This window comes from Pelodiscus sinensis, chromosome 4 (assembly GCF_052426305.1).
Source record: "Pelodiscus sinensis isolate ZL-2025 chromosome 4, ASM5242630v1, whole genome shotgun sequence".
In the NCBI taxonomy this organism is placed as follows: domain Eukaryota; kingdom Metazoa; phylum Chordata; order Testudines; family Trionychidae; genus Pelodiscus; species Pelodiscus sinensis.
The window spans coordinates 133432839-133460817 of record NC_143055.1 but is presented as its reverse complement, the minus strand read 5'-3'; the positions used below and the strand labels follow the sequence as shown (position 1 = coordinate 133460817).

The following is a 27979-nucleotide window of genomic DNA, read 5'->3' as shown; positions in this document are numbered from 1 at the left end:
TGGGACTATTTCTGCCTGTACCAACCCAGTGACCACAGAACTGTCAGTGAAATTGACAAAACAGAGGGTTTTTTGCGGTATAGGTATTCCGCGCAAAAAGAGGAACAACTCCTTTTTGCAAGAGCTCATGCACATAAAGGTGTGTGGGGACGGGAAACAGGGTTTTTTGTGCAAAAACAGACTATTGAAAGACGCATGGATACACTGGTGGCCATTCTGTGAATGGTAATCAGAGCTTTTTTGCGAGAGAACATCCATGCAGTCTGGACGCTCTCTTTTGCAAAAGCGCATCACTTTTCCAATGCGCTTTTGCAACGTGGACACACACTTGCGCAAGAAGTTTGTGCAGAAAATCTCTTCCACAAAAAGCTTCTTGCCCAAGAAGCCTGTGGTATAGACATAGCCAGAGACACAACAGGGCTGGGAAATGGTCCTCTGCTTTTTCCCCTTGTTATTTTCAGCCTTCCAACCAAAGGCCACACACCTTTGGAAACAGCTTTAGCAGTCCAGTCCAGTCGACATTTGGCATCCTACAGCACTTAGCCCTGGTCTACACTAGGGTCTTGTTTCGAAATAATCCCCCTTAGGTTGAATTAATAAGCGGAGCATCCACACTATCAGGTCCATTATTTCAAAATAGTGGGCTGCTTAATTTGAAATCTGTACTCCTGCTTTCCTCGAGGAATAATGCTAATTTCAAAATAGTTATTTTGAAATAGCGGTAGAGTGGATGCGCCAGTACCGCTATTTCAAAATAACTACTCCCCAGAGAAATTCAAAACAATTGAGTGCTTCCTGGGGCTCTAAGTCAAGGTAGCGCGTCCACATCAATGGAGTCTGCCTCAGACTAATTTTGAGGCTTCCCCTTAGTGAGGACACGTTAGTTCGATTTTGTAGAATCGGGAGTTATTAAATCGAAGTTAGTAATTTTGAAATAGTTTCCTACTGTAGACATGCCCATAATGGTTTTTTTTTCTTAAAGTCCCAATTCCAAGAGTTGCATGATTATAACCAAATCTCTTTTTTCTTTCTGTAATTTTCGAGCAGAACGAGGTTTACAAGGACATCAGAATAGCAAGCCCATTATATTTTGAAATAATGGGCTTGCTCAAAAGATGTGGAATAGCTATTTTGGAGTACCAGAACTGTAGACATATCCATAGTGATGGAGCTTCTTGAGTCTAACTATGTAGCTTAACAAAGAGAAGGACGGGGTGACAACTGTATGTACACAGAGCTGGAAGAGGAACAAATACTTGAGAATGGGCTCTTCAATAGGCAAATAAAGGCCTAACACAATCCAAAGGCTGACAGTAAAATCTAGACAAAGTCAGACTGGAAACAAGGTGTAGATTTTTAACAGTGACCCTACTTAGCCATTGGAAAATTGTACCAGGGTCATGGTGGAATCTCCTGGTTCACAATTTTTCAGTCAAGATTGGATTTTTTTCTCCCCAAATGTTATGGTGTAGGAATTATTTTGGGGAGCATCCCTGGCCTATGTTGCCCACAAGGTCAGATGAGATGATTACACTAATCCCTGTTATCCTTGGAATCTCTGAATCTTCAAACTGTTATTCACCCAGGACCCACAAAGTTAGAAAAAAAATCAGGAAGTTTGTTTAGCTCTAAACCCTACTGATTTAGTTGCAAAAAAGTTCAAATGATTCTTCATTAGACAGGTGGAAGAAAATAATACTTAGAATTCAAGAATTATAATTAAATTGAAAATTGCCCATTAACCACTAAAGAATAATGAATATATTGGAAACATTTACTATAATTGACCTAATGAAGGTCAACTGTTATAAGTATCAAAAATAACATTCTTGTTTTCATATAGCAGCTCCTAATATTTGTCTCTTCTGGGTTTTGTGTTCTGTTTTAGACTTAAAGCAACTGTATCCTAAAAGAAGTTTTTGATAGCCACATTTTCAGCAGCACACTACAAAAAAAAATCAAACGTTTAACTGTGTATTTTAGTGTCATTAAATTATTTTAGTCTTTTAGATTGTAAAGTCTAAAGAAAAAGCCAAGTCCATGCATTATTAATTTTCCATGTAGCCTGCAGAAGCTATAATTAATTTTGAATTTTAGGCACACATTTGCATTTAAATTATTTTTACTGCATTAATAACAAACAAAGTAGAATGTGGCAAAACAGGCAAATAGATATTCTGACGGGACTGGCATTTGAAGTGTGGTGAGAGCTATAAATCAATCCATTTAACGCTGCCGCTGCCTCTCGAGTCGTGACTTGAGCGAAATCAACACCTAACACCAGTGCTCACAATTGATGAAAATGCTACACGTCATTATTCAGCAGTGCAAATGCTGCATGTCTTTTGCATATGTGACGGATCTAACTGGTCCATTGGAGACCTGCCTTTGCTCACGCTGAAATGGCAGCAACAATAAAAACAGCAGCGTTGGCTCATGCTGGAGACTTAAATTTATCTGTCCCATGGTAATTATGGTTGTATTGGGATTCCCTATTACCAATCTGAGGAAGGACTTTGAAAACTATCACATCGGGGCTGAGATACCCCCGTAGGGAATGAACTGAATGTGGATTTACCATGAACTTGTTGGGCAAGTGAAGGGCAAGCTAGCCAGTTCAGAGATATCAGGATGATGACCTCCTTCTATGGTTGATTCCAGATCACATGGGCTAGAAAACCCCCAATGGGTTCCATTGTGGCTTTTCCACAAGCCTCCGGCAGGGACCTACAGATGAATTTCCATGGCTAAGTGGGACAATCAAGGCATGACAAATCAACATTTGAACAAATGCTGACTCAGTTGTCCTGGAGTTCAGCAGGTTGTTCATGACCATCTGACACTGTTTTCTTCTGATGCATTTATAGCCATTGGCAAAACACATTGTTTGTGCTGGTAACAGGTGTATAATAGACATTACTCAGTTATTAACCAGGGCTGGCCTTACCATGAGGCAGCCTCAGATGCCAGACTGTGGGGGGGGGGGGGGGGGGGTTTCCACTAGGGCCCAGAGCGTAGAAAATTGTGTCTGCTGCTGGTGCATATGTACTCTGTCTGCTCTAGATGCACAGAGATGGGAGTGCCATGAGAGGAGTAGAACAGGAAGAACGCAAAATTGAGACTTTTCAAAGTTTTGGCCCAAACAAGGGGCCATGGGGGCGTCGTTTGAGCTCCCCGCCTCAGGTGCCAAAATGTTGTGGGCCGGCCCTGCTTTTATACCCCTTATAAATGGAACCTCAGTGACAAAAATTCCAGGGATCTCACACTATGGAACAAAAATACTTATATAGAAACTATGGTTATTGGACTGACCACTTCATACTCTAATCCATTTACCCTCCCAATACTTGTGAGAAGATGAACGAGTCTATTACCCCCATCGTACAGATGGAGACCTGAGGCACAATGAGAATAAGTGCCTTGTTTTAGGCACTAAAGATTCAGATACGGATTTACGGGATTTAAAAAGTGCCTAAGCAGGGCAGGTGCCTAACTCCCATTGGCTCTGACTTAATAGTTTTGAAAGTCTAGCTCTAGCCCATACACAGGCATTTGACAGAAGACTAGGGGATCGAAGGCCTGTTTCTCAAACCCTAGGCTAATACAGCAATCGTTGGACCATCCCACCTGGACTCGAAAAACCCAATGTGAAATAAAGGCTCATTTTTAATGTATTTTTAAATCAGTTTCAACCGGTGCTAGTTCCTGACAGAAGAGAGAGGCCGTGGCTTGCAATGAAGAAGTGTCGTTCCGATGATGCTTAGCTCCCAGCACACCGATAACATGTGGCCTCGTCCCTCTAGCAGAGCTCCAGAAAGCTTTGTTTTGGACACTGCAGTTTGTTTTTAAGGCTGCAAAATATTATTATTATTATTTTGCCTAAGTGCTGTGGCACAGAGCTATTGGCAGAGAGCACACAGCTGATGAGAGTTTAATTGACCTGGGCAGAATCCTTTCCCCTCTGCTTGTCTTCCCCAGAAAGACTAGGTCTGTGGGGAAGTTTACACGCAGGACGGTCAAGGGAACTGAACCAGAATTCAGCTTTGAATTCTCTGTCTTCTTTGAGACGCGGCATGTTCCCAGGGCTGACCACCTTGGAGGAGATGCTGAATGATCTTCGTACTCACTGAAGGTTAGAGCTAATGAAACATGCTCCAACTGACTTATTGCAGTAGAATTTTTACCGGAAATGGTGCCTTGTCTAAAAAATGTAGAGTCTTTTCTGACTACCACAGGATATTTTGGGATGGTGGTATTTGCAATCTTTCTCTCACAGACATTTGACCGGTCCCTCAACTCAAAACAGGCACAAGGCCGGTAGCTTGAGGATTCCCTAAGTGTGGGCAAATCCCTGGATGGGATAGAGACAGTAGTGACCACTAGTATAAGATGGGGGATTGACCAAAAAGGGGTGTGGCTATTGTCTGCACTCATGAATTGCCAGCTGCTGGAACAGATGGTCTGCTACATTCCATACCCTAATGACAAATAGCCAAGCACCGGGTACTTAAGAGTACTTAGAACCCACTCTTTTAGCTTCATTTAGCATGGACACTCTAAATGACAATATTTTTCCCCACTTTGTCCTTCTCTTTCCCTCCCCATCCCCTCTCTTTCTCTGCTATTTATTTTTACCCTGGACCCCTTAATTCCATTCATCTGAAGAACTGGGTTGTGCCCACAAAAGCTCATGAGACTATCTACATTTTTGTTAGTCTCTAAGGTGCTGCAGGACATTGGTTTTAAAGTTTTTTCAGCTGCTGGAATGTAAGCCGTAAGTCTGCTCTGTTGCCACTTGCTCCCCAGGATTAGAAAATCCATGGGGGTGGAATAAAGGTCAGAAAGATTAAAGCTGGCCCCCCACTCTAATAAAAAATGTGGATTTATCAAACCTGAAAATTCAGGAATCTAGGTTTGTTTTGAAGAATCTCCAGATGCAAATTTAAAAAGGTGAAAGGATTTCTTAGGCCAGGTCTCCACGAGGGGCCAATGTCCAACTAAGGTACGCAACCCCTGCTACGGGAATAGCATAGCAGGAGAAGACATATCTTAGTTTGACTTAACGCAGAGTCCATCCTGAAGGAGGTTGACGACAGTAACTCTCACATCAACTTCCCTTAATCGTCGCAACCCGGTGGTGTACTGGAGTCAAGGGGAGCACGATCAGCGGTCAATTTAGTGTGTCCTTACTAGACCCACTAAATCAAACCCTGGGAGATTGATCTCTGCAGCATCGATCTCCCAGTAAGTGAAAACAAGGCCTCAGACTAGACACATTGTATATTTGCTTTGCAAAAACATATTTGAACTGCTCAACACAATTTGAGATGGGGAAAAAAATGAACTAAAAAATATCTGAGGAATGGAAATGCCATTTCCTGCCCCGCTATACAAAAGATGTCTTTACAGTCCATCCCCTGGCCTGCACGGAAAAAGTAAAGCCAAAGACTTGGCCCCATTTCATTAAAACACCACCTCTCAGGCAATTAGCAGTTATTAATAGAGGTAACATTATAGTTATATTTCCATGCTTGCTTGACTGATTCCAGCATAAAAACTAATCTCTAATCTAATTAGGATGCATTCATTCACTTTTCATAATGGCAAAGTGTTCAAATATCACACAGCTCCGCCAACATCTGTTACAGTTAACCGAGTACATTTTAATTGACCTTATTTCTTGCATACGGTAAATTAAATTATTTTAATTCATTGTTTAATTCACTACATTGAAAAATTAATTCCAGCTACTAGCATAAGGCAAAATTGTCATTTTGCGACAAGCCTGAAGTAAAAAGCAGCACATCTGGGTTCAGATTGTGATGTGGAATCATAATCAGGCACCCGGCTCCCCTTTGTTCCAGGGGCAAGTCATCTGTACCAGCTCTACCCTGGTACGGATTCATTCCCCCTCCATTTCAGAGTAGCTACGCTGACGAAAGCCACCGAAACACAGTCAAATGGAAGGTTCTTTTGAAAGCAATGGGAGTTGGGTGCCTACACGTTACTGAGACCTCCACTAGGTACCTCACCGCAATGCAAAGCATCTAAATACCTTTACATCCCAGGCCCTGAGGGACTTGCTCACGACCACCGAGAAAGTCAGTAGTCAGACCGAGAAATGGGCTGAGGTCTCCTAAGTCCCAGGCTGATTTCTCAACCTCTAATCCATCCTTCTTCTCTGGTGAGATACAGGATTGGACTCATGTCAGAGTTCACCAGAAGCGTCACCCTTTGTAGCACATCTTTCTGAGAGACCCTTCCCAGCACCCTAACAAGCCCCCTCTCCCTGATTCCATGCCATCACCTTCCTCACGCCATTTTCCATTGTGCAGCCCACCCCGGACCTAGCAGACACAATGTCACTTGGCCGGTTGGAAGCAGGGGGCTTCCAGAGGACTAGAACTGGCATTGAGCGAGGCGGGATGGAGCTGGGACTGGCCAGCACATCAGGAGGTTAGATACAATGGCCCAGATCTGGCATACGCCCCTTGATTTAAACAATGCAGTGAACCTTTGTGGATCTGGGCCTACCTGCCAGTCGAGAGAGGCCCGTGACTGGGCTCTGGTTCACATCAGAGGTTGCAGTAGGGTCCTTATAGACCATTAGGAATTTCTTCCTCCTCTCCTACGCCCTGGTGAGAACTCAGAAGAGAAGGATCGTTCCTTTGTTTGAACTTAAGGGAGATCCTTGCCTCTCCTCCTGGGTTTCTTTAGTCTGCAGAAGGGAAAAGTGGCAGGTGAGGGGAGAAGATTCCATAGCAGCCTTCAACTTCCTGAAGGGGGTTCCAAAGAGGATGGAGAGAGGCTGTTCTCAGTAGTGACAGATGGCAGAACAAGGAGCAATGGTCTCAAGTTACAGTGGGGGAGGTCTAGGTTGGATATTAGGAGAAACTATTTCACTAGGAGGGGGGTGAAGCACTGAGATGGGTTCCCTAGGGAGGGGGTGGAATCTCCATACCTAGAGGTTTTTAAGTCTCGGCTTGACAAAGCCCTGGCTGGGTTGATTTAGCTGGGATTGGTCCTGCCTTGGGCAGGAGGCTGGACTTGATGACCTCCTGAGGTCTCTTCCAGCTCTATGATTCTATGACTCCCTCCAGCATGCTCAGGACCATGTTTTCCAATGGCTCACTAGACACACCACTTTTGGCCATGTTAGTACAAGATCTTGTAGCTCCCACAGGGAACTGACTGAGCGTCGAGCTCTCCTGCAAAATTCCTTCATCTCATTCGGGTACCTCAATGGGAGTGAAGATCTTGAGCAAATGTGTCCCCTTTGTAGGTGCTGAGCACAGTTAGAAATCTGACCTCACTGCGCTTTTCCATTGACAGTGAAGCAAAGATTCCTCTCGTGTAGGTTGGACATTAAGAAAAATTTCCCAACTGCCTGAGTGGTTAAACACTGGAATAAATTGCTTAGGGGGGTTGCAGAATCTCCATCACTGGAGATATTTAAGAGCAGGTTGGATAGACATTTATCAGGGATGATCTAGATGGTGCTTGGTCCTGCTGGGAGGGCAGGGGACTGGACTTGATGACTTCTCGAGGTCCCTTCCAGTTCTAATATTCCATGATTCCTTTGAATGGTTTGTACCCTGCATTCAACATTTTTCCCAACACACCCACTGGGATCACAGCCTCAATGCTCAAAATACCTGTCTCTGGGAAAAAATTTGGTGTCTGAGGCTAAATTAGTATTATCTTTTTAAAAAAATCAAACGCACATCAGTAGCATTTAGTAGGCGTGAAGCATCAAAACGGAGAAAGATTATGTCCTTTCTCTTGCATATCGGTCAATTAAATCCCCTGAAAATCCAAACATAAATCAATAAAATAAAGTCAGAAAAATATCAAATGATCTGGGCTACAAAATGTCCATATCCTAATGAGGCATTTAAATGACATCTTACATTTGTTCAGCGAGAGTTGACATAGGATGTCATTATAAGGTACTGTCAGAGCTCTCTAAATCTCAACAGGAAAAAAAAATATCCCAGGGAGAAAAAAGGACCAGTTATGTTCCCAAAGGTGCCCCAGTAGATTCATTGCCTTTTTATTATGATGATTATTATTGCTACCTTATTCATCAGAAATATCTGTAGTCCAGCTAAAGCAGCGTAATAAAATCAAAGCAGCTGCTGCCAGAAAAGGAATTCATTTTCATTCATGTTTTGAAGAGGATCGTGGCTCTTCTATCAAGGGTTTTAGTGCTGAAATCTCAACAGGAAATGTCCCAGTGTTTTCACAAACATTTCATCAGTAATGTCGGATGTGAACTTCAGAACTCTCCGTTCCTCTAGATCCCTCCAGTTCAACAAAGCCTTTAAGCATTTGCCATTGCATTCTTCACTCTGGCTGGGGAAAGCAGGGGTCAGATAAACTTGGACTTGCCCTGACCGGGAGACATACCCCTCTCCCCCGTCTGTGACCCCTGCGGCTATAGAGGCCATGGAGAGGTGCTTCTCACCTGGCCCCAAGCTGCTGTGGTGAGAAAGGGCTGGGGTTGTCCTCTCTTCCCAGGGCAGCCGCATCCTGAACCCGCATCCCCAGCCCCACCCCAGAGCAATGCTTCAAACGAAGTATGGACATTGTCATTTTATTTTCCTAAAAACACCAATGGAGTTAAGGATCTGACCAACGCCGGGTCAATCTTCTAGTATCTTTGGTAAATTAAAAACCCGTTCTCCTCAGTAGAGAGGGTGGGCAACATCCATGTGAGCCTTCCTGTCTTAGACATAGCTTATTTGGGTCTCATCAGCTCATGTGGCACTGGATGGTCCCCCTGGCTGAGTGACAGGCCTCGTCTACACAACTGGTTTTGGATAGCCACAAATAATACGATTTCACTTCCGAATCCCCACAAGGTGGAGTCAGAGGACACTACTGCCTTTCCGGGCCTCCAAACTGACAGAGTTCATGAACTTTCTCCCCTCTTAGACTCCAGCCTAAAGAGACAGCGTGGAGAAATTAGAGGAACTGCAGGCCTTTAGCAAGATGGTCGTCAGACTTCCCAACTTCCCCAGACCTGGTAGGCCAGGCGTTGCCGAGTGCGCTCTAGCTTCCTTCATGATGCTCTTCATGGCTAAAGCCCAGAGCACACCAGCTTACCCCTCTGATCCGCACGGCCTAGCGCCATGCCCGTTCTCCCCATGGAATTAGTGAGGTACAAAGAATATCCCTCCTCTCGGATAGCTGCCGTTTTTCCAGCTCCCATGATTTTATTGTGATTTGTGTCATATTTTGGTGTCTTTCCTTAAAGATCAAGCTGCTGGCAACAGGTGAGATCTCATTTTAAAAAGTTCCTCTCCTTGGGGGTTGCACAGAAAGGGGCTGAATCCCAGCCAGGCCATGAAAAGATCCTCCTCCTTTTGGCTGACTTGGATCCTGAGCATGTGGGGGCCGGCATAATTGCAGCTTCTGGAAGGGAAAGCTTGATCTTCATTCACCCCCCTCCCCAGCGTGGTCCATACAACCTCCCCTTTTGTAAATCCAGCCCAGGATTGCCTGCAAGCAGGAAGCAGCAGGGTTTAAACAAGCAGGCTTCTTGCGGAGCTGAGCACTGCTGAGAGACACCCCAGTGGGAGCAGAGCTGGCCGACAGCCCTGGATGTTCAGAAAGAAGGGAGCGGGGGACGGGCCCACGGGGCTGCTAGGAAAGGCCTGTGTGATCTCCATCGTCTGTGCATGTGTCTTCTTGCCAGCTTTTGCTTGCCAAACCACAGAGCGCATAGAGCATCTAACACTACCAAAGCCCCGGAAGTGAAGTCAATAGGAATCTTTTTACTGGCACCCAAGGGCTTTAGGCCAGGAGATCTCCTTCGTTAAGCACCCCACACAACCATCTGCAGGGAGGAAGTCATTTGCAATACATTGAAACACATTTTATTGGTCCTGCAAAGCCTGCGGCTGATTCTATCTACTGGTGCGGCATCTACTAAGTGTTTACCTCCACAGACACCTCACTTGAAGAGCTCTCTTGTACCATCCAATGATGCGGCTGGAGGGTTTGGAGCCAGAGGGTGAGGATTTTACTCCACTCATTTGTTTTTCACTCTGCTGAACTCACGCTAGTAACACTCATTAGACCAAGAAGGATACAGACATGTTGGGCGACTTAGGCTAGCAAGTGGGCCACACGAGGGGCCCTCCTTCATCTCAGCAGCATGCAAGACTATTGCAACAGAGGCAGTCTCCCGGGACAGGACAGTGTTGCTCACTGCGCTTGCGTACCCAGGATGCATCGATTGACCCGGAGCAGCACTTCAATTGGATGCACTGGGAGCGTGCGGCTCTCACAGTCGCTGTTGTGTGCCAAGAGCACGCGCCTCGCTTCGTCTGCCCTGACTCCATGTACGGGTCACTTGAGTAATCCCAGTGGGGGAAAAAACAACAGTCGGAAACCAGCAGCCTTGCACGTGGGCACGGCCAAACAAAAAGTCTGGTGGCCCTCCCATGGAACCCTGATGGGCCCCATGAGGCCCTCAGGCTGCCCACCATTGGCTTAATGCATAAAGGATGCATCTCTCTTAACCCAGGTTGTAGCAGGCCCCCTTCTCTAGCAGGGTCAGTCCCCTCCGGTGAGAGACATGGGTTACACATGCATCTGCCAGCGTCTCTCTTTACCCCCTGCTTTGTATGGTAGCTGACTCCACTTCCCTCTACCTGCCTAGCAGGGGGACCTGTGCACCAGGGGCTCAGAGGGAAGTGCTGTGCATGCACCAAGATTGGGCTGTATGGGCGCCAGGCCTGGGTAGGTATCCAAGAACACGTCAATCGAGCAGATTTCTTTACCAGGCTGCCAGGAATTGACGGTGCAGACACCCTAACTTGAATGCTTTAACCGTTACAGCTAACGGATAAACCCGGGAGTCTCTGCAACCCAGACTGGCGGGGAAGTCCAGTCCAGGGATGTGAAGTGACTCCTTGACTCCTGCTGCAGCTCTGGTCTCCTGCCAGCTACATGGACCAGCTTTATCCAGCTCTCCAGCTGCCTGCTGACCAGCCCTCCCTCGTCTGCAGCTCCCAGAGGGCTGCCTCTAGCCAGATCTGCAGCTCACTTGCAGCCTGGGAGCATGTCCTCTGTGATTTCATATTTTTCTCCCCTTTCCTGATTGTCAGAGTTTATGGAGCCCTCTTCTAGCTGGCTCTTGGGGGTGCAAATTTGCATTATGATCCAACAGGCTCCTGTATTCTACTCTCTGGTGGACACAACCATTTTTCCTCAGCAATTTTTGCCCATAACCTTGAAAACCTTCCCTCAATCAGTATGCTGGATGGCTTCTCCATTTGATTACCTATTCCAGAAGCTGGGTCCTTGAATAGTTATTACATTTCCCACTCTACAGTCCTCAGGAATCTCTTCCAAATCTAACAAACATTGCAAAAAACTCAAATTAAGGAGAGACCGCCAAGGACATCTGCCACAAAAGCTTAGCCTGCTCTTCAAGACCCTGGTTTTCATTAGCCACACCTCCTATCAATGTTTAACAAAATGGGTGCACCTGACCAGTGATTCCTAAAGTGGCCACACTTTGGAGAACGGGATGGCCTCCTTTGCCCAACATGACCTCTCAGATCCCAGACAGGTGAAGTCATGCGGACGCATGGGATGGGATGGGAAATTGGAATCGAAGCCTTCCCGACAAAGGGTTCATCAAAACGGAGTCTGATATTTGTCTGCAAACAGTTCCGATTGTGACAAGTCGGCATTTTATAAGGAGTTCTCAATAATACCTCCTTCTCCTTGAAGATCATGGTCTAGATTGGCAACACAGTCAGTCCCTATCTGTTGTACAACTCCCAAAACATTGCATGGCCTCATCTCTTTTGTAGCTGTGACTATAATATCAAGACCAGAAAGATCTTCCCCTTTTTTAGGGGAGTCATATGTCCTTTATACCACCCAGCTAACAGCTCTGGGAGTCAACAGCACTCCCAAAGTGTCACTGTTACTCCAAATCTGATCCCTTGTGTGAAGTGTCATGAAACAGTTCATTTGACAAACTTTTCCAAGCATTGAGGCCCCCAACATGCCCCTAGCCAGCCATACAGAGTACTTACATGCTTTGTGAAATTTGTGTTTCACATCAAGGAGGGTGGATGATGGAGGGACCTGAAAAAGAAACAGACAGGAGCAGATTAGTTTTTACTCCTCTTCCCATTCAGGAAGGTGGGGGAGGGGAGAAATAAAGCACATTCATGTCACAAGGCGGTCATTGTAGTTTGCCGCCAGCGGTGTCAGCTCCTGCCCAGGTATACCCCAGTGACCTCACCGTGCTGATTTGTACATAAATGCTCTTTAATCTGAGATATCTGAAGGGAAAGTCCCTTCCCCAAAGATCAAACCAATGGGACTATGTGTGGAGAAGGAACTACACACTATCAGTGAAGGTATCTGAGTCTGGCCTTAGAGATGGGAACATGTCGGAGTTGGGCTGGTTTCCAGTGGGGCTACTTAGGAGTAATCACTGCACATGTGTATTCTCATAAACACCTGTCAAGCTACAGGTTGAACCTCTAAGCAAAAGGGGTACCACCAGTGGGAGCTGCATTCAGGATTTGATTTAGCGGGTCTATACTAGACCTGCTAAATCAAATGCTAGAATCACAGAACCATAGAACACTAAGAACTGGAAGGGACCTCGAGAGGTCATCAAGTCTAGTCCCCTGCCCTCATGGCAGGACCAAATACTGTCTAGACCATCCCTGATAAATGTCTATCTAACCTACTCTTAAATATCTCCAGGGATGGGGATTCCACTACCTCCCTGGGCAATTTATTCCAGTGTTTAACCACTCTGACAGTTAGGAACTTTTTCCTAATGTCCAACCTAAACCTCCCTTGCTGCAGTTTAAGCCCATTGCTTCTTGTTCTATCCTCAGAGGCCAAGATGAACACGTTTTCTCCCTCCTCCTTATGACACCCTTTTAGCTACCTGAAAACGGCTATCATGTCCCCCCTCAATCTTCTCTTTTCTAAACTAAGGAAGCCCAATTCTTTTAGCCTTCCTTCATAGGTCATGTTCTGGTCTCTAAGAAGATATTTAGGGATAAATTAAAGCTAAATAACAGCACAGAACACTGAGAGCCAGGCGTGGTGGCTGTAGACAAACTTTATGGGACTGTGGGAAACTTGGCTACACCCATGCTAAGTGGACATCTGGCTGACAAAAATCATGCCAGACCACGGATGTTGCTGAACCAGAGAGTGCCAGACTAGAGACTTTCAATCTGTAGCAAGCCTCTTTGTCACATGCTTTGAGGTCTATGGACAATGGTAGGTGTTAATATAGGAGTACCTTAAACAAGAGATCAACAAATGCAACAACTCTATATAAGGAGAGTGTGTCCTGGGGACTATGAGTAAAGCTCATCAGTGACCTATCCTTTTTTTATATCTTCTTTCACATTAATAGGTCTAAGAAAGTCCATCAACAATACTTAAGTGTGTTGCATCTGTCTAATGCTGAAGGATGATTGTTTAGTGACTGAGGTTAAATGAATGTCAATAAGGATTTTTAATTATAGAATTTGAACAAATAAATGATCTTCCTATTCATCAATGTAGGTGAATTTTAATTCGTTTTTGAAGTTTGTGGAAGGCCAACACTGTTGAATTATGCACTCCCCGTCTGTATGTATTTTCAGGGACTGTTGAAATTCTGAAACTCTGCCATTGAAACTGTTTATTATATTCATGGTGCACAAACAGAGAAGTTGGGTACAATAAGGAAACTACTCTTAATGAAAGGTGGAAATGTAACAGAACTTTATTTTGTAGAATCCAGAACCTGTGCACACAAAAGCCACAAACAGAAAGCATCAAAACAGGCTGCTTCACGCAGCAGAGCCCCACACCTCATCCCGCCTTGCTTTAGGCTGTCTGTGTGCAGACTGACTCTGCTCACGCCCCACAAGAAGGACTAGGAAACCCCTTCCCATTTAAAGTGATCTCTTGTAATTTGTACACCCTTGTCAATACACCATGCTGTTTATTAACATCAGACAGTCGGCTCTTCAGTGGCCATTAATTTGCTCAAGTAGAGTTATGTCATTTTATACCACTTGAAGATCCAGCCTAAAAAGTAGACAAACTAGTGGGAATGCTATTTATTTGTTCAAATTAAGCATGCAACAAGTATCTCTCAATTACTACTTGTATACAGCCATTGCTTAGGGCATACAGCACTATCAATAATAGGCAGCAACTGATGAAAACTCAGTGTGACCAAAGAGCCATTCTAAACTGTCTTCATTTTTTATGCTCCGGACTGGGCTTTCACTGATGTGTTCTTCTTTGTACGCATTTTCAGAGTATTTCCTCCCTACATGCTCTCCAGCTTGAGCTTGAGCCAGGAATAAGGCTTGTGACAATTACATTCCAAACATTCCACAAAGTCAACCTGTGGAACTCCTCACCACAGGATGTTGTGAAGACCAGGACTTGAGCAGGGTTCAAAAAAGAACTAGATAAATTCATGGAGGAGAGGTCCAATAATCCAATAATGCTAGGAATGGTTTTCCTAGCCTCTGTCAGAGTATGGGAATGGGTGACAGGAGAGGGATCACGTGATAACTACCTGTTCTCTTCGTTCCTTCTGGGGCACTTGGTACTGGCCACTGTCAGAAGACAGGACACTGGGCTAAATGGACTTTGGTCTGAGCCAGTCTGACCATTTTTATGTTCAACATTCAAAGGTAGATGTTATTTTATTAACAAGAATTCCATGCTTATGGGAGATTACTTACATGAAAATTTCTTCAGTGACTGGCAGTAAACTAAAACCATAGCTCAGTCCAAACAGATCCATTTCCTAACTCCAGTGATCTTTGGATCAGACCCAAGGGCATTTTGTTTTGAACATCCAGACAGTTTCTTATTTCATCTCAACCTATTGGTCTAGCTCTAGTAACAGACAAAATAGTTCGCACATAATCAGTGGCTAGATGGAAAAGCTACCTGAAAAATATTCAGGACAATTCAAGAAGGGGTAATCAAGGTCTTCAATGTAGTTTAACTACTAGGAGGAACGGTTCCTAATAATTCCACTGTTTAATACAGCATGTAACCCTTTAAAAAGACCTGTTGGAGTTCATGTTACATTCAGATGATTTGCATTTCTTCATCTGTGAGGTGTATACAAGGCTATAGCTGTTAGGCAACTGAATTATATCAGAAAACAGCTGTACAATTCATATGTGCACCAGCCGGAGAAAAGCCACAATTGAATGTGCTCAGAATGTCTAAGGAATCTTGCAGAAGTGGTGTGTCCCTATCGTATATGGATTGTAGTGGTGCTGAAAATGTAGGTTTCTGCTGTTGCCATTGATATCACTGCTGGATCGTGAGTACTGGCAGCTGGACAGGGTTATAAAACCTGTCCTCATCTTCAGAGACAACCTGAGTATATTTCCGAGCAGAAAGGAGCAGTTCAGGCTACTTCTCCTCGCCCCTCGCTGATGCATTGCAGAGCCAAAGTGGAGAGACTGATGTAAAATGAAATAGTCTGCTATTGCAGAGAACAGCTCCAAGAACAGTCAATGCCCTATTTTAAAGGTGACATTTCATAGAATCATAGAATCCCAGGGTTGGAAGAGAGCTCAGGGGGTCATCAAGTCCAGCCCCTTGCCCAAGACAGGACCAATCCCAACTAAATCAACCCAGCCAGGGCTTTGTCAAGATGAGACTTAAAAACCTCTAGGGATGGAGATTCCACCCCCTCCCTAGAGAACCCATTCCAGTGCTTCACCCCCCTCCTAGGGAAATAGTTTCTCCTAATATCCAACCTAGACCTCCCCCGCTGCAATTTGCTCAGTTACTAATGAATGTGACATTTATAAATACAGCACACAGGTCAGGGTGTGGGCAGTTATTTTTACTTGCTAGAGATGATTATACATGTGTGACTCATGCCTGCTTTATTTAGCAGCATGTGAGCTTTGGAGGAAAACAGCAACTTTATTATCCCAGCTCAGTGAAGGGCCTTCTGGGTGAGCTATGTTACCGGGGACTCGTTTCTGTAAAACCAGGATTGTGCTTCCATACGAGTATAAAACAAGAGCAAATCCACTGAAATTACGGTGGATGGTAGCTCTAGAAGGCCCCGCCATGGAGCAACACCACCTTGTGTGAGGTGCTACACAAATGAAGAACCAACAGATGGTCCCTTGCCCAGTTTGAAGGCTCAGTTCGCCAACAGAGTGGCACCAGCGTAAAACTGGTGTGAGCGAAATCCAAATCAGGCTTAATGCTGCGCTGTGGCTTTCGCTGATTACACAATATCATAGAGCAACAGGGGGCCTAGAATTACACGGATTAATAATGATGCTAATTAGTAAGATGGGAGAACCCCCAGTCACGGAGCAAGATCCCATGGAGTTAGGTGCTGTGCAAACATAGATCAAAAGAACATCCAATCAAAGCACAGTGAGAAATGTCAGTGGTCAGTCCATCGTTTACATAATTTACATATACCTAAGTGCAGAACAATAATGCGCCACTCTGATGTCGTGCTTTTCAAGCGTTCAGAAATCAGGAGGCAGGACCCTCCCCCCCCCAAATTGTGAGGATGTAAAAATAATGAACTAGAAAATAGCAAGCAAGATAAAGCTGGATGGTTTATTTGCCTGCCGATTTCGGAGGACTGCGGGTAGACATTTTCTCTGGGATTGCGAGAAACTGAAGAACAATTAAAAAAAACCACCAAAAATTAAAAGGCTCACAATCACAAGACTCTAGGGCTACATCTACACTTTGAATTTACTCAGAAAAATATGCTAATAAGGGACTTGTTTGCATGAGTAAATCTCATTTGCATATTTTCTGTCGCTCCATTTTTGCACTGGGGGAGCTTTGTGCAAAAACAAGCCATGTGGATGTTGTCTTTTTGTGCAAACCCCCCTTTTTCTGCAAGATCCTTATGTCCCCAAAAAGAAGGTATACCAGTCTTGTGCAAAAACGGATAGGCAGAAAATATGCAAATGAGATCATAATTCATGTAAGTGAGTCCCTCATTAGCATGTTTTTTGATGAGAAACCTCATAGTGTAGATGTAGACTAGGAGCTGGAGCTTTAAGAACACTCCTAAAATCATGAGACTTTCAACACAGTCCCAAGAGTTGGTAATGATGCCTCTAGCATTCCTGTGCTTATTGTGGGCATGTAGAAAATGGCATGGGAGAGTGGAATTGCAATGGGAAAGGGCCGTGGTTCGGCAGGGGCTAGTTTGCAGAGCAGAGGGAAAGTGGAGTTCCCAAAGTCTTCAGAGGGCCAGGAGAGGATCTCCTCTCCTCTGTGTGTTAGAACGTGGACAAGAGGATCTCCTGTCCTCTTGTGCAGACCTCAGAAAGCTCACAGGAAAGATATTCCTTCCCTACAAGAGGCGCAAGTCCTGGGCTCGGCCAACAAAATGCCGAATTGCATCCCTGACCAGCTGAAACACTGGTGATGAGGAAAGCTTTCTCTGTTGCTTTCCCAGAGGTGAGCTGTCTTGCAAAACAAAATTGTCCAACACATTCTGCCTTACAAGCAACCCATGCCGAATTATGTATGCTGCGCAAGCTTCGTTGGAGAATGCATGTTCCCACAAGCTGATCCGAAGACAAAATGCCACGGGGCAAACACAGAGCCAGAAACAAAAATGGCGGAGTTGATTTAACAGCATATAGAACCTTACAAGTAAAGGATGTCAGGATTTTGGAATGAGGTACCAATAAAGCTGGCTGAAACATCGTAAGGAGTGTTCATTAAAACATTTCAATTGTTTTGATTTTTTTGTATGCACGATGTTTCAGCCAGCTGTAGCTTGCCAGACCTCACACCACTGGTGTAGCTCTTTTGTGAGCCCTTTCCAATTTGTCAATATCCTTTTTGGACACCTGGACTGGAGACAGGATTCCAGTAAGAGTCTCACGAATGCCATAGAGAGAGGTAATGCCTCCTCCCTACGCCGCCTTGATACTCCTCCATCTATACATCAAAAGATCCCGGACAGCTTCTTAGATCCAGCATCAGATCAGGATCTCATGTTCATCTAGTTTTCTACCATGACCTCTCTTGTACTTTTCATGGTCTTTGCTTTCCAGGGTACAGTGCGCCACTTCATAAGTGGAGGCCCACCAACAGGCCGAGTAAAGAGGGCAGTTGCCCCAGGGCCTAGTAGCATCAAGCGCCCCTGGACCTTTAAATCACCGCCCAAGCACTGGTCTGCAAGTTCTGTGCAGCTTGAGGACTGGGGGCGAGGGGCAGCACCGCCATTTGGGTGGCAAGGAGAGCTGGCTGCCCAAGCCCTAGCCCTTCTGCCTGAGGCTCCGCCCCTTCCCATGGCCCAGAGTCGGGCCTCACCTCACTTTGCCTTGGGGCTCTCAAAAGCTGTTGGCCCCCCTGTATAAGTGCGAGGCACATTCTCTATGAGTGGGGACATAGGCTTATGTTTGTGTGCTCTAAAATAGATTTCATGTAAACGAATTAGTGTTACCACACAACCCAGGTCGGCCTGTATCACTGAGGTGTCCCCAACCGTCACTTGGATTTTACCTTTTTGTGTGTCATACGCAAAGCGACTGCATGACACGTGCTGAAGTAACTTCTTACGGGCGTGGTGGGAAGGGGAGGAGCTATAACACTATAGTGCAAAGGGATCTGGGCAGCTGCACCCTTTCTGCTTGCCTGAGCCCACTTTGATTCCACTGGGGTGTCATGTGGGCACAGGGTTCAACCCACACAATTCTCCTTGAAGGATTAGGGCCTTCCACTCCAAAACTGCAAGCGAGTAACTTTACTCGTGTGAGTAGCTTCACTGCAGTCACTAACAGTCCTCAGATAAGCACATTTAAGTAGTACCCAAGAGTTTGAAGGATGTGGGCTAAGTCTGCAAAACACTTACCATTCTAAAGCCATGTCTTCACGAAACAGAAGATTGTTGCTGCCTCAATTGATCTTCCGGAGTTTGATTTAGCAGGTCTAGTTAAGACTCGCTAAATCCAACTCAGAGGGTGCCCCAGACAGCTGCTGCTACTTCTGTTTGTGCTAAGAGTAAGGGAAGCCGACGGGAGCGTTTGCTCCCATTGACCTCTCGCTGTTGGGATGGCGGGGAAACATGAATCAAGGTATGTCAACTCCAGCTATGTAATTAAAATACCTTCAACTTTCTGATTCTTCCTTCAACTTTCTAACATTGTCAAAACAAATCTTTTTTGTCTAAAATGGCTCGAAGAGAGCTTTGGGGAAATTTTGAAGAACCACTCAATCAAAAAAATATTAAAGATATATGAGCTTTTGGAATGTCTCAGAAAATCTCCAGACTATTTTTTTTCAGTAACATATAATTTCTGAGGTTGTCCCAATTGAAAAGTCGACACACTAAATAAAATACCAACCACCACCTCACTTAGATGTCACTGACACTAATTCCCTCTGCTCATCCCCCCACCCCCAAACATACCCCTCTTCTTTTGAACTGTTTTGATATTTCATTTAAATACATGGCTACATTTTTACTGACACATATTGGTAGTCTACACTCATGCTTCACTATACATGAATAACGCACACATTATATCTACATGCTGATAAAACCGACCTTCTTTCACCATCTTGTGCTAGGCCCATGTTGACCAATTGCTTCTAGGGGAGCATGTGGTAAGTGTTCAAAGGGACTAGAGACACTTTCCTGGATTGAGTTTTAAGGATTTAGTCTTGCTAGTGCACCATGCTATAGCCTCAGCCAACAAAATATTGAACCTGGGCTTAAAATTTAGCACACGAGCAGTCTCACTAAAGACCATGGGGTTAGTTATATGCTTCCCATGGCACATATGCTTGAGGGTTTTGCTGGATTGAGCTAGAACGCTCATCACCTGGAAGGCTGAAAGCTCTTTGGGGCACAGATTTTATAGTCACAATATATGTATACTATGCATATATGAGCGGATAATATGAGGGGCTCTGATAGTTGAATGCTGCTATTTTCATCTGCTCCTTGCTTCACTGGTATAACCACATTCCTAGCAGAATCCCAAGAGCTAGGTATTTTTAGTATTAATTGTACACAGCACATCTACGGCATACACGCACCTACGCCAAATGTAGGATCAGTGCCACCAACTCTTGTGATTTTAGCATAAATCTTGCACTTGTAGGTTTTTTTTTTAAGCCCCCGCTCTTGGAGGCAGAGGATTATGTGAGAATTTTGGCTTTTTAAAAAAAATATTTCTAGCCTTTGTGATTTCAGAGAAAAGCCTGACATTTTGAAGAAAAAACCTACAAGCTTAGAAAACATAAAACAGTAAAAAGAAACTCCTATTGATTAGTATTTACGTGCCATGATTTTTAAGATAATCTCACAAGGTGAGAAGGTGGGGGAGGTGTCCTGACGATTATTTTTTTCCATTTTGGGGTTTGGCACTGCAGAATTACACTTACTTCTTTCCTCTACCTCGCCCTGCAGAAACTTTACTCTGTTTGCAACTAGTGACATCTTTCCCCCATAGAGTATGTCTACATTGCATTCCTCTTTCGAGAGAGGAATGCAAATGCAGACAAACGATATTGCAACTGAAGTGCGGATTTGAATTTCCCACGGTTCATTTGCATAGTCGCGGCCAGCCGCTTTTTTCATAATGCCCTATTTTGAGGTAAAAAACGCTGTTAAGATGCGGTTATTCAGAGAAAAAATCCTTCTTTTGAAATAATCCTAACTCCTTATAAAATGAGGTTTAAGGGTTATTTCAAAAGAAGGTTTTTTTCTCAAAATAACCACTTTTTTACCTCAAAATATGCTAAACAGCATTTTTTTACCTCAAAATACGGTATTTCGAAAAAGCAGCTGGCCGCGATTATGCAAATGAAGCATGGGAAATTCAAATCCGCACGTCATTTGCAATTTCGTTTGTGTGCATTTGCATTCCTCTCTCGAAAGAGGAATGCAGTGTAGACCTACCCATAAAGATTATAAAAGAAAGAAATAATGAGTCAATTTCTCTCTATTTAAGTATCTCACTTTCATGATTAGTTAATAAACAAAGCAGGCTTAAACCAGATTAGGCCCTTTTAGTGCTAGGCACTCTACATAGACATACTAAGAGGCAGCCCCAAAGAGTTACAGTCTTCAGAGATAAGAGAAAGGAAATGTTGTTTCTCTCATTTTATAGGAGGCAAATTAAGGCCCAGAGTAATAAGTGACTTACCCTAGATCACACAAAAAGTCTATGATCAGTTGAACCTAAATCTCCTAAACCCGACTTCACTGCCTTAGCCACAAGACAATCTTCCTTGCTACACAGCCCACAGCTGGAGGTTGATAGTTGCCTTTAGAAAACACAAATCTTCTATCAACGCCAATAGGATTTCCGTGCATGTGAAATGACAACTAACCCATGGGGTAGCAGTGCGTGGTACTTCTTTTAGGCCACTGGCACGTCCGTAAGAGGGAGAGACAAAGAGGCCCTTGTTCTGCTGTTACTGATTTAGATTTCTAGTCACATTAATTAAACTGGGAATATTACGCGTGCATTTGCTTAGCAGCAGCTTGCTCTGAATTGCTAAAAATTTGCAAGGACTGCATAAGTGTATTATATATGTGTGTGTGTGAATTTATATATATATGCGCACATTTATATGAAATAAAAATTATCTCTATATATGAATAACTATATATTCATATACATAAATGTGCCTGCCTGTTACTAATCTTGACAAGAAATAATTATGCGCAGTGCTGAGAAGTGAAACTAACAGCAATTACATTAGAAACAGAAAGCAGACATTACGAGTGTCATGTTAGGGCTGTGTCTATGCTACATGTAATTAAGCAGCAGGCTGTGTGAAATGCAGCACAATGTTCTCTTTGTTGCTGTGATAAGCCACAGAAATGGGGTGTACCGATACCTGTGAGTGCTAGTTGGCATTGAGAATCCATGTATTCATCTGTGGTGTGTATTATTTAACGTGCTAATCTGTAGCATGAGAGTCACATTGGGTTTTTGTAGTATTCTATGGGGTTTGAAGTCTTGGAGGAACAGATATAGAAAATCCAAACTCCTGAGGCAGCTTTGGAAATCTGAATCCGCTGTTATTTTTCCCCATGATCTCTCTGTACGATGACTGGAGGCTGGCGGCAGGGGTAGACCTTGCCGCAGCCTCAGACTTTCCCATTCTCTGGATGATCCAGTCTGGCCCTGGTTCCCATTAGATCAGACGAATGGGGTTCTACTGCATCAGGACTAAACCAAGCCCTCTGGTCTCCCCGGCTGGTCGATATTGCAGGACAGCAAGTGTATTTAAACAAATCATGTAGAGTGGGATTTTTCATAGAGACTCAGCACTGAACTAATTCTGCTCCTCTTACCGTGAATTCCATCAAGTCAACAGGACAGCTGGTGAACCTGAAGCTAGGTAAATGCTTACATGCTTTTTTATCTGGAGCCTTTATTCAGTGTAAGGTTTTCAAAACATATTAGTATTAGTCTTAATTTAGCCCTGGTCTACACTAGAGAGTTATTTCAAATTCACTCCCTTTATTGTGAAAGAATAAGAGGATCGTCCATGCTATCAAGCCCGTTATTTCAAAATAACAAGACGGTTATTTTGAAATCTGTACTCCTGCTTTCCTCAGGGAATAATGCTTAGTAGGAAATAGTTATTTCGAAATAGCGGTAGTATGGATGCTCTGGTGCTGCTGTTTCGAAAGAACTATTCCCAGTACTTCCTGGGGCTCTAAGTCTGCGATAACAGAGCCTGCCTTCGACTAATTTCAAGGCTCCCCTGTTGTGGGGACGTGCTATTTCAATTTCGTTATTTTAGGAGTTATTCTTTCAAATGTAGTTATTTCAAAATAATTTCCTAGTGTAGACATGCCCTCGGTGAGTTCTACAGTATAGGCATTTATTTATTTATTCATCGTGTATTATATTTGCATTGATCATAACATATTTTGCGATAATTAATATCAACAGGCTAATGTATTTATTTAATATTAACTGTATATCCCTACTTCAGAATGCTACTTGAAAAAACCGTGTGCACTGGAAATCCTTGGGTGTATCCCAGTGAGCACATATAAAAGATGTTCAAATAAGTATCTTTATACATCTCAGCTATTTGTTTCAGTGGCAGGAACAAGAATTCTCAGTGGGGAAGATGATAAACCGTCACTGCTTCGCCAAAGGAGAAGTCTCTGTATTCCGCTGCACCATGCGACTGTTGTACACTCAGGCTAAAGAAATGTGCCTGGCACAAATGTGCACAGCAAAGTACAAGAGGTCAGATCACGTGCTGGTACGCACGGGGCACTGATCCATTGACACGATGCTGGGTTTTGCCAGCTCATGATCAGACCCTATATTTACAGTTATCCATCATGACTAAATACAGGCAACACCTCTTTAAACCAGGACTCTGGTCCAGATCAGACTCTGGTCTGGTCCTGCTGGACCATGGATGTTCCAGGGTCAGAGAGTCCAAGCACAGGAAGGGTGGGTCGGGAGCCTGGTGCGCTGCACAGAGGAGAGGGGAGACTGACACAATGCAGCGGGGGGAGGAGGTGCCGTTAGCCTGGTGCATGGCCCATCTGGGTTGCAGATAGGAAGGTGAGAGCTGGTGCGTGGCCCAGATGGGCTGCCTGGGGGGCCCGGGAGCTGAGAAGCTGCTGCACCGCCAGAGGGGGGTTGACTGGAAGCCCAGTAGGTCGGCATGGGCCATACGGAAGGGGGGAGGAACAGTGGCAGAGGGGTCAGATGTGACCTCCGCTGGTCCAGCAAAATCCCTCATCTGGGATCAGTCAAGTCCCACAGGTGGTGGACCAGAGAGGTCCAACCTATACCAGTGTATGTAGCTCTGCTACAACCCCCTGTGCTCCTGTACGTCTGTCCCATATTTGCAAAGAACACATCTCAGGCAAACCATTGAGTCGGCCACTTTGAGTCCACCTAGTCACATATTCTCTACGCCCAAATGAAGCACCCTCTCTTCTCCCAACGTCAAGGGCCTTCCGTGCAATCGGCAATAGAAATCTGTGGCGAAAATGTTTATTTTTCCGATAAAGCCACTTGAGATATTTTCTCGAGCCTCCTTTACTTAGGAGGTAGAATCCAGTCTTATCCAAACCCCTCATCACTAAGTGCAACATAATCCCCTGTTTGCACATCAGTAACACAAAAATCTCTCCTAGCCAGACTGCCCTAAGTGAAAATCTACTTTGCAGTCCATGTCCCGTTTGGATAAACGGGCTTCGGCCAAATGCATTTGGACACTAGACAGTCCCTCTGGTACCGCAGTGACACAAACCTTTGCAAATATCGTATAAATCTGAATTCACTTTCCTAAAGTGACTGTTTATATATTAGGCCCTGAAATAAGCATTGCAATCTTTGCAAACTTTAAGACAAAGGCAAACTGTCTGCTTGATTCTGCTGACCAGCCAGCAGGTATAAATAGCCTGATTTATTTGCCAAGGGTTTAGAATATGAGGGAAAAACAACTGAAGGCCTGTGAATAAGGAGACATTTTGCACCTGTCCCAGCAAGATGAATAAGATGAAATCCACATTGGGATAATATGACACTGCAGGGAAACGCAACCCCCAAACGGCATCTTTTGCCTCCCACCCTGTGCCACACGGCTCACCTTATCCACCACGCAGATCTGCCTCTTACTTTGGGCATCCAGGATTTCCACTTCGAAGTACGTGATCTTTGAATGTCGCAACACAGGCGATGGTCTGAGATGGCCAGCAGAGAGAACAAGCTGAGACAAGTTGAAAAAAGACCTTGTGTCATTCTGGAGGCTCGGCAGTGTGGCTCCATGCACAGGAAAGTCCTTCTTGTGTTCCGGCGTGCTGGGTTTATGCCTCCTAAACATTGTGTGACCCAGCAGTAGCAACTGTCATGTCGACACAGGACACTTCCAAGGGGGAAATGTGTCCTCCCTGCATCAGTTAAATACAAGTATGGACTGATGAGACATGAAAGGTCAAGTGGCATTCCATTTTGAGAGTCCAGTCTTATTTAGCAGCACTGAAAACAATGACTCTCTAATCCATTTCTATATTTAACTTGCTATTGTGATGTGCTGCGTTGCTGCTTTTTTTTTAAACAGCATTTGAAACGACACATCCTACTTTCGCGCTTTATCTTGATTCTGTAATATGACAAGCCAGTCCCTGAAACTCCAGGGCCAGAAAGAGATTAGGAATGAAATGCAATGGATTCCACAGTTATCTATCTGGGTTAGATGTTTGAACATGTCCATATGTGAAAACAAATATGTGAAATGTCATCTCCCCCCGAGATGCCTGCTGATGCACATGGGGAAGTTAAAACAACAAAATGCCAAGAGTTCATCAGCAGAACTTGAGAGTCGCTGACATACCCCGGTGGCAGAAAAGGTTTGGCATTTGGCTACACTGAATGCAATGCGTGGTATGTTACATAGTCAAAGCAGAATTCTCTCCTCAGCTACACCAATACCACTGGAGCCAAAGAAATTATACCATTGCAAGTCTCCATTTCAGGAAAGTGTTCATGCTCAAAAAGAATGAAATCCGTGGGACTCTTCGTGTACTTAAAGTTATGTACCTGCTTAAGAAACTTACTGGGTAATTTGAACGCTCCTCTCCCCCACTCCAAGCCAAAATTCAAGATGGTGTTAGCCCTTTTTCTGGTGTTCCACACTAAACTAAGAGGCCTTAATCTAATACATGTTTTAGAGAGTTTGTCTGTTTGTTTGGCCAAGAACTCCTCCTAAACAAACCAAACAATGGGTACTGAAGAAATGGTTTGTGTCCATGAAAGTTCATGATACCATCTACATGTTTTGTTAGTCTTTAAGATGTTGCAAGACTATTTGTTGTTTTTTAAGTTTTTCCCATTATAGACAAAGGGTATGTCTACATTGCAGAGTTTTTCCAGAAAAAATACACTTACAGCCACACTGCTATTGTGTTCTTTCAAAGGAAAGTCAAAAGAACGGAGGTGTTTTTCTGACAGCAGTAAACCTCTTTCTACGAGGAAGAAGCCTTTTCCGAAAAAGCTTGTTCGGAAAAAGGTGTGTGTGGATGTGGAAGAGAGTGTTTTTTTGAAAGCAGAGGCCTTTAGGAAAAAGCACAGGTATCCTGATGGCCACTCCGTCTGCAGTAATCTCAACTGAAATGTGAGATAGAGTCCAATCAATGTGAACGCTATCTTTCAAAAAAGCAGATTGCTTTTTCGTTCTGCTCTTGCTGTGTAGACACTCTCTTTCAGAAATGTTTTTCCGGATGATCTCTTCCAGAAAAGCTTCTTCCAAAAGAAGCTTGCAGTCTAGACATAGCCTAACTCAGCTACCTCTCTGAAGATTTCTGCCTAAACAGTATGAGCTAGGACCACCAAATTTGGCAGGCAGCTTCCTCTTACCATAACTTAAAGCCAAATAAGGGTTTGGTTGTACAAGGAAAATGGGATGTGCCTGGAATGGAATTGCTTCTCCAATATGCTTTCCAGAAATGAGATAAACTGAAGACATATGCCAGGAAAATGGGACGTGCCTGCAAATGGGATTGCTTCTCATAAAAGCAAACAGAAAAGAGACAGAATTAGCAAATCAAGTAAAGGCCTCAAAATTGACATAACGGAGCAAATGTTGAAAGAGATTGAACCAAGATGAAGCAGAAAAATAGGATGAACCTGGATTAGGAATTTTAAAAAGTTTGTCTGTGTGTCTGATCAAGAACTCCTTCCAAATGGTAAGAGCTAGGACCACCAAATTTAGTATAAAGTTTCCTCTGATCATAACTTAAAGTAATGTAAGGGTTTGGTTGTGCCAGGAAAACAGGATGTGTCTGGAATGGGATTGCTTCTCATAAAATCAAACAGAAAAGTGACAGAATCACCAAATCAAGTATAATCCTCAAAATTGACATAACGGAGTAAATGTTGAAAGAGACTGAACCCAGATGAGCCAGAAAACCGAGATGACCCTGGAACAGGATTGCTTCTCAATAAACCTTAGAGAAAAGAGATAACACAGAGTCCTGGTCTACACTAGGACCTTAGTACAAAGTAACACCCCCCTTCAAGTCTGAATTAGTAAGCAGTGCCATTCACACTACCATGCCATTTATTCCAAAATAACGGGCAGTGGAATTTGAACTCTTTAGTCCTGCTTTTTATGAGGAATAATGCCAATTCTGAACTTGTACGTTCGAAATAACGATAGTGTGGACACTCTGGTGCTGCTAAATTGTGCTAAATGGCCCCCAGGAGGCCTCCTGCAGCTTCCCAGAGTGCTTCCTGGTGCTCTGAGTCCAAGGTAGCATGTCCACATTAACAGAGCCCGCCTCAAACGACATTCCATGGTTCCCCATAGCGAGGACATTCCACGCTTCCCAATAACGAGGACATGCAAGTTTGAATGTATTAAATCGGGAGTTCTTAAGTCGAATTTAGTCATTTTGAAATAATCTCCTTGTGCAGACATGGCCAGAGAAATTTGGAGCCATGATCTGTTTTGGCCCAGCTAAATCAAGCATTAAGGTCTGAAAATGAGGAGACAATGTTACTGGAAACCAAACTGACCCGAACTCTTTTTAGTTAAAACATTGTAAATTATAAGAGCTTATAGGGATGATGGAATTCCCATTTGAAAAGTAGACTAAAATTATCTTAATAAAAATAACACTGTATTTCTGGAAAATGCCATCATTTCAACAAAGCACGTACAATTTCCTTTTATTTAAAAAAAATGAGTTGAGGACCTGAGCAGTGCTGGGTCAGTCTGGTAGAATTTTAAATAAAGGTCTGGCTAAAACAAAACACGTTTTCATCATGCCCTTACTACGGTTGCATTTCTCACTGAGGGTATGTCTAGACTGCATCTCTCTGTTGGCAGAGGGATGCAGATTAGGCAGGTCGACATTGCATATGAAGCAGGGATTTAAATATCCCACACTTAATTTGCATTAAAATGGCTGCCTTTTTTGCCGACTCAGCACTTTGTCAGCAAAAAG

General features: G+C 44.0%; 1 protein-coding gene across 2 annotated transcripts in view; it reads right to left on the bottom strand.

Annotated features, from left to right (window-relative positions):
- The window catches only part of TECRL (trans-2,3-enoyl-CoA reductase like), a 67285-nt gene extending 42179 nt beyond the window's left edge, over positions 1 to 25106 (bottom strand). The window contains exons 1-2 of one of the 2 annotated variants that reach the window (XM_075929237.2): positions 24622 to 25106; positions 12060 to 12111 (exon numbers count right to left, since the gene is read on the bottom strand). In XM_075929237.2, coding sequence (XP_075785352.1) covers positions 12060 to 12111; positions 24622 to 24855 — 286 coding nt within the window. In that variant the 5' untranslated portion in view covers positions 24856 to 25106. The remainder of the gene's footprint in view (positions 1 to 12059; positions 12112 to 24621) is intronic. The other variant, XM_006127961.5, reaches the window with a different exon arrangement.
- Between the last annotated feature and the right edge of the window lie 2873 nt (positions 25107 to 27979).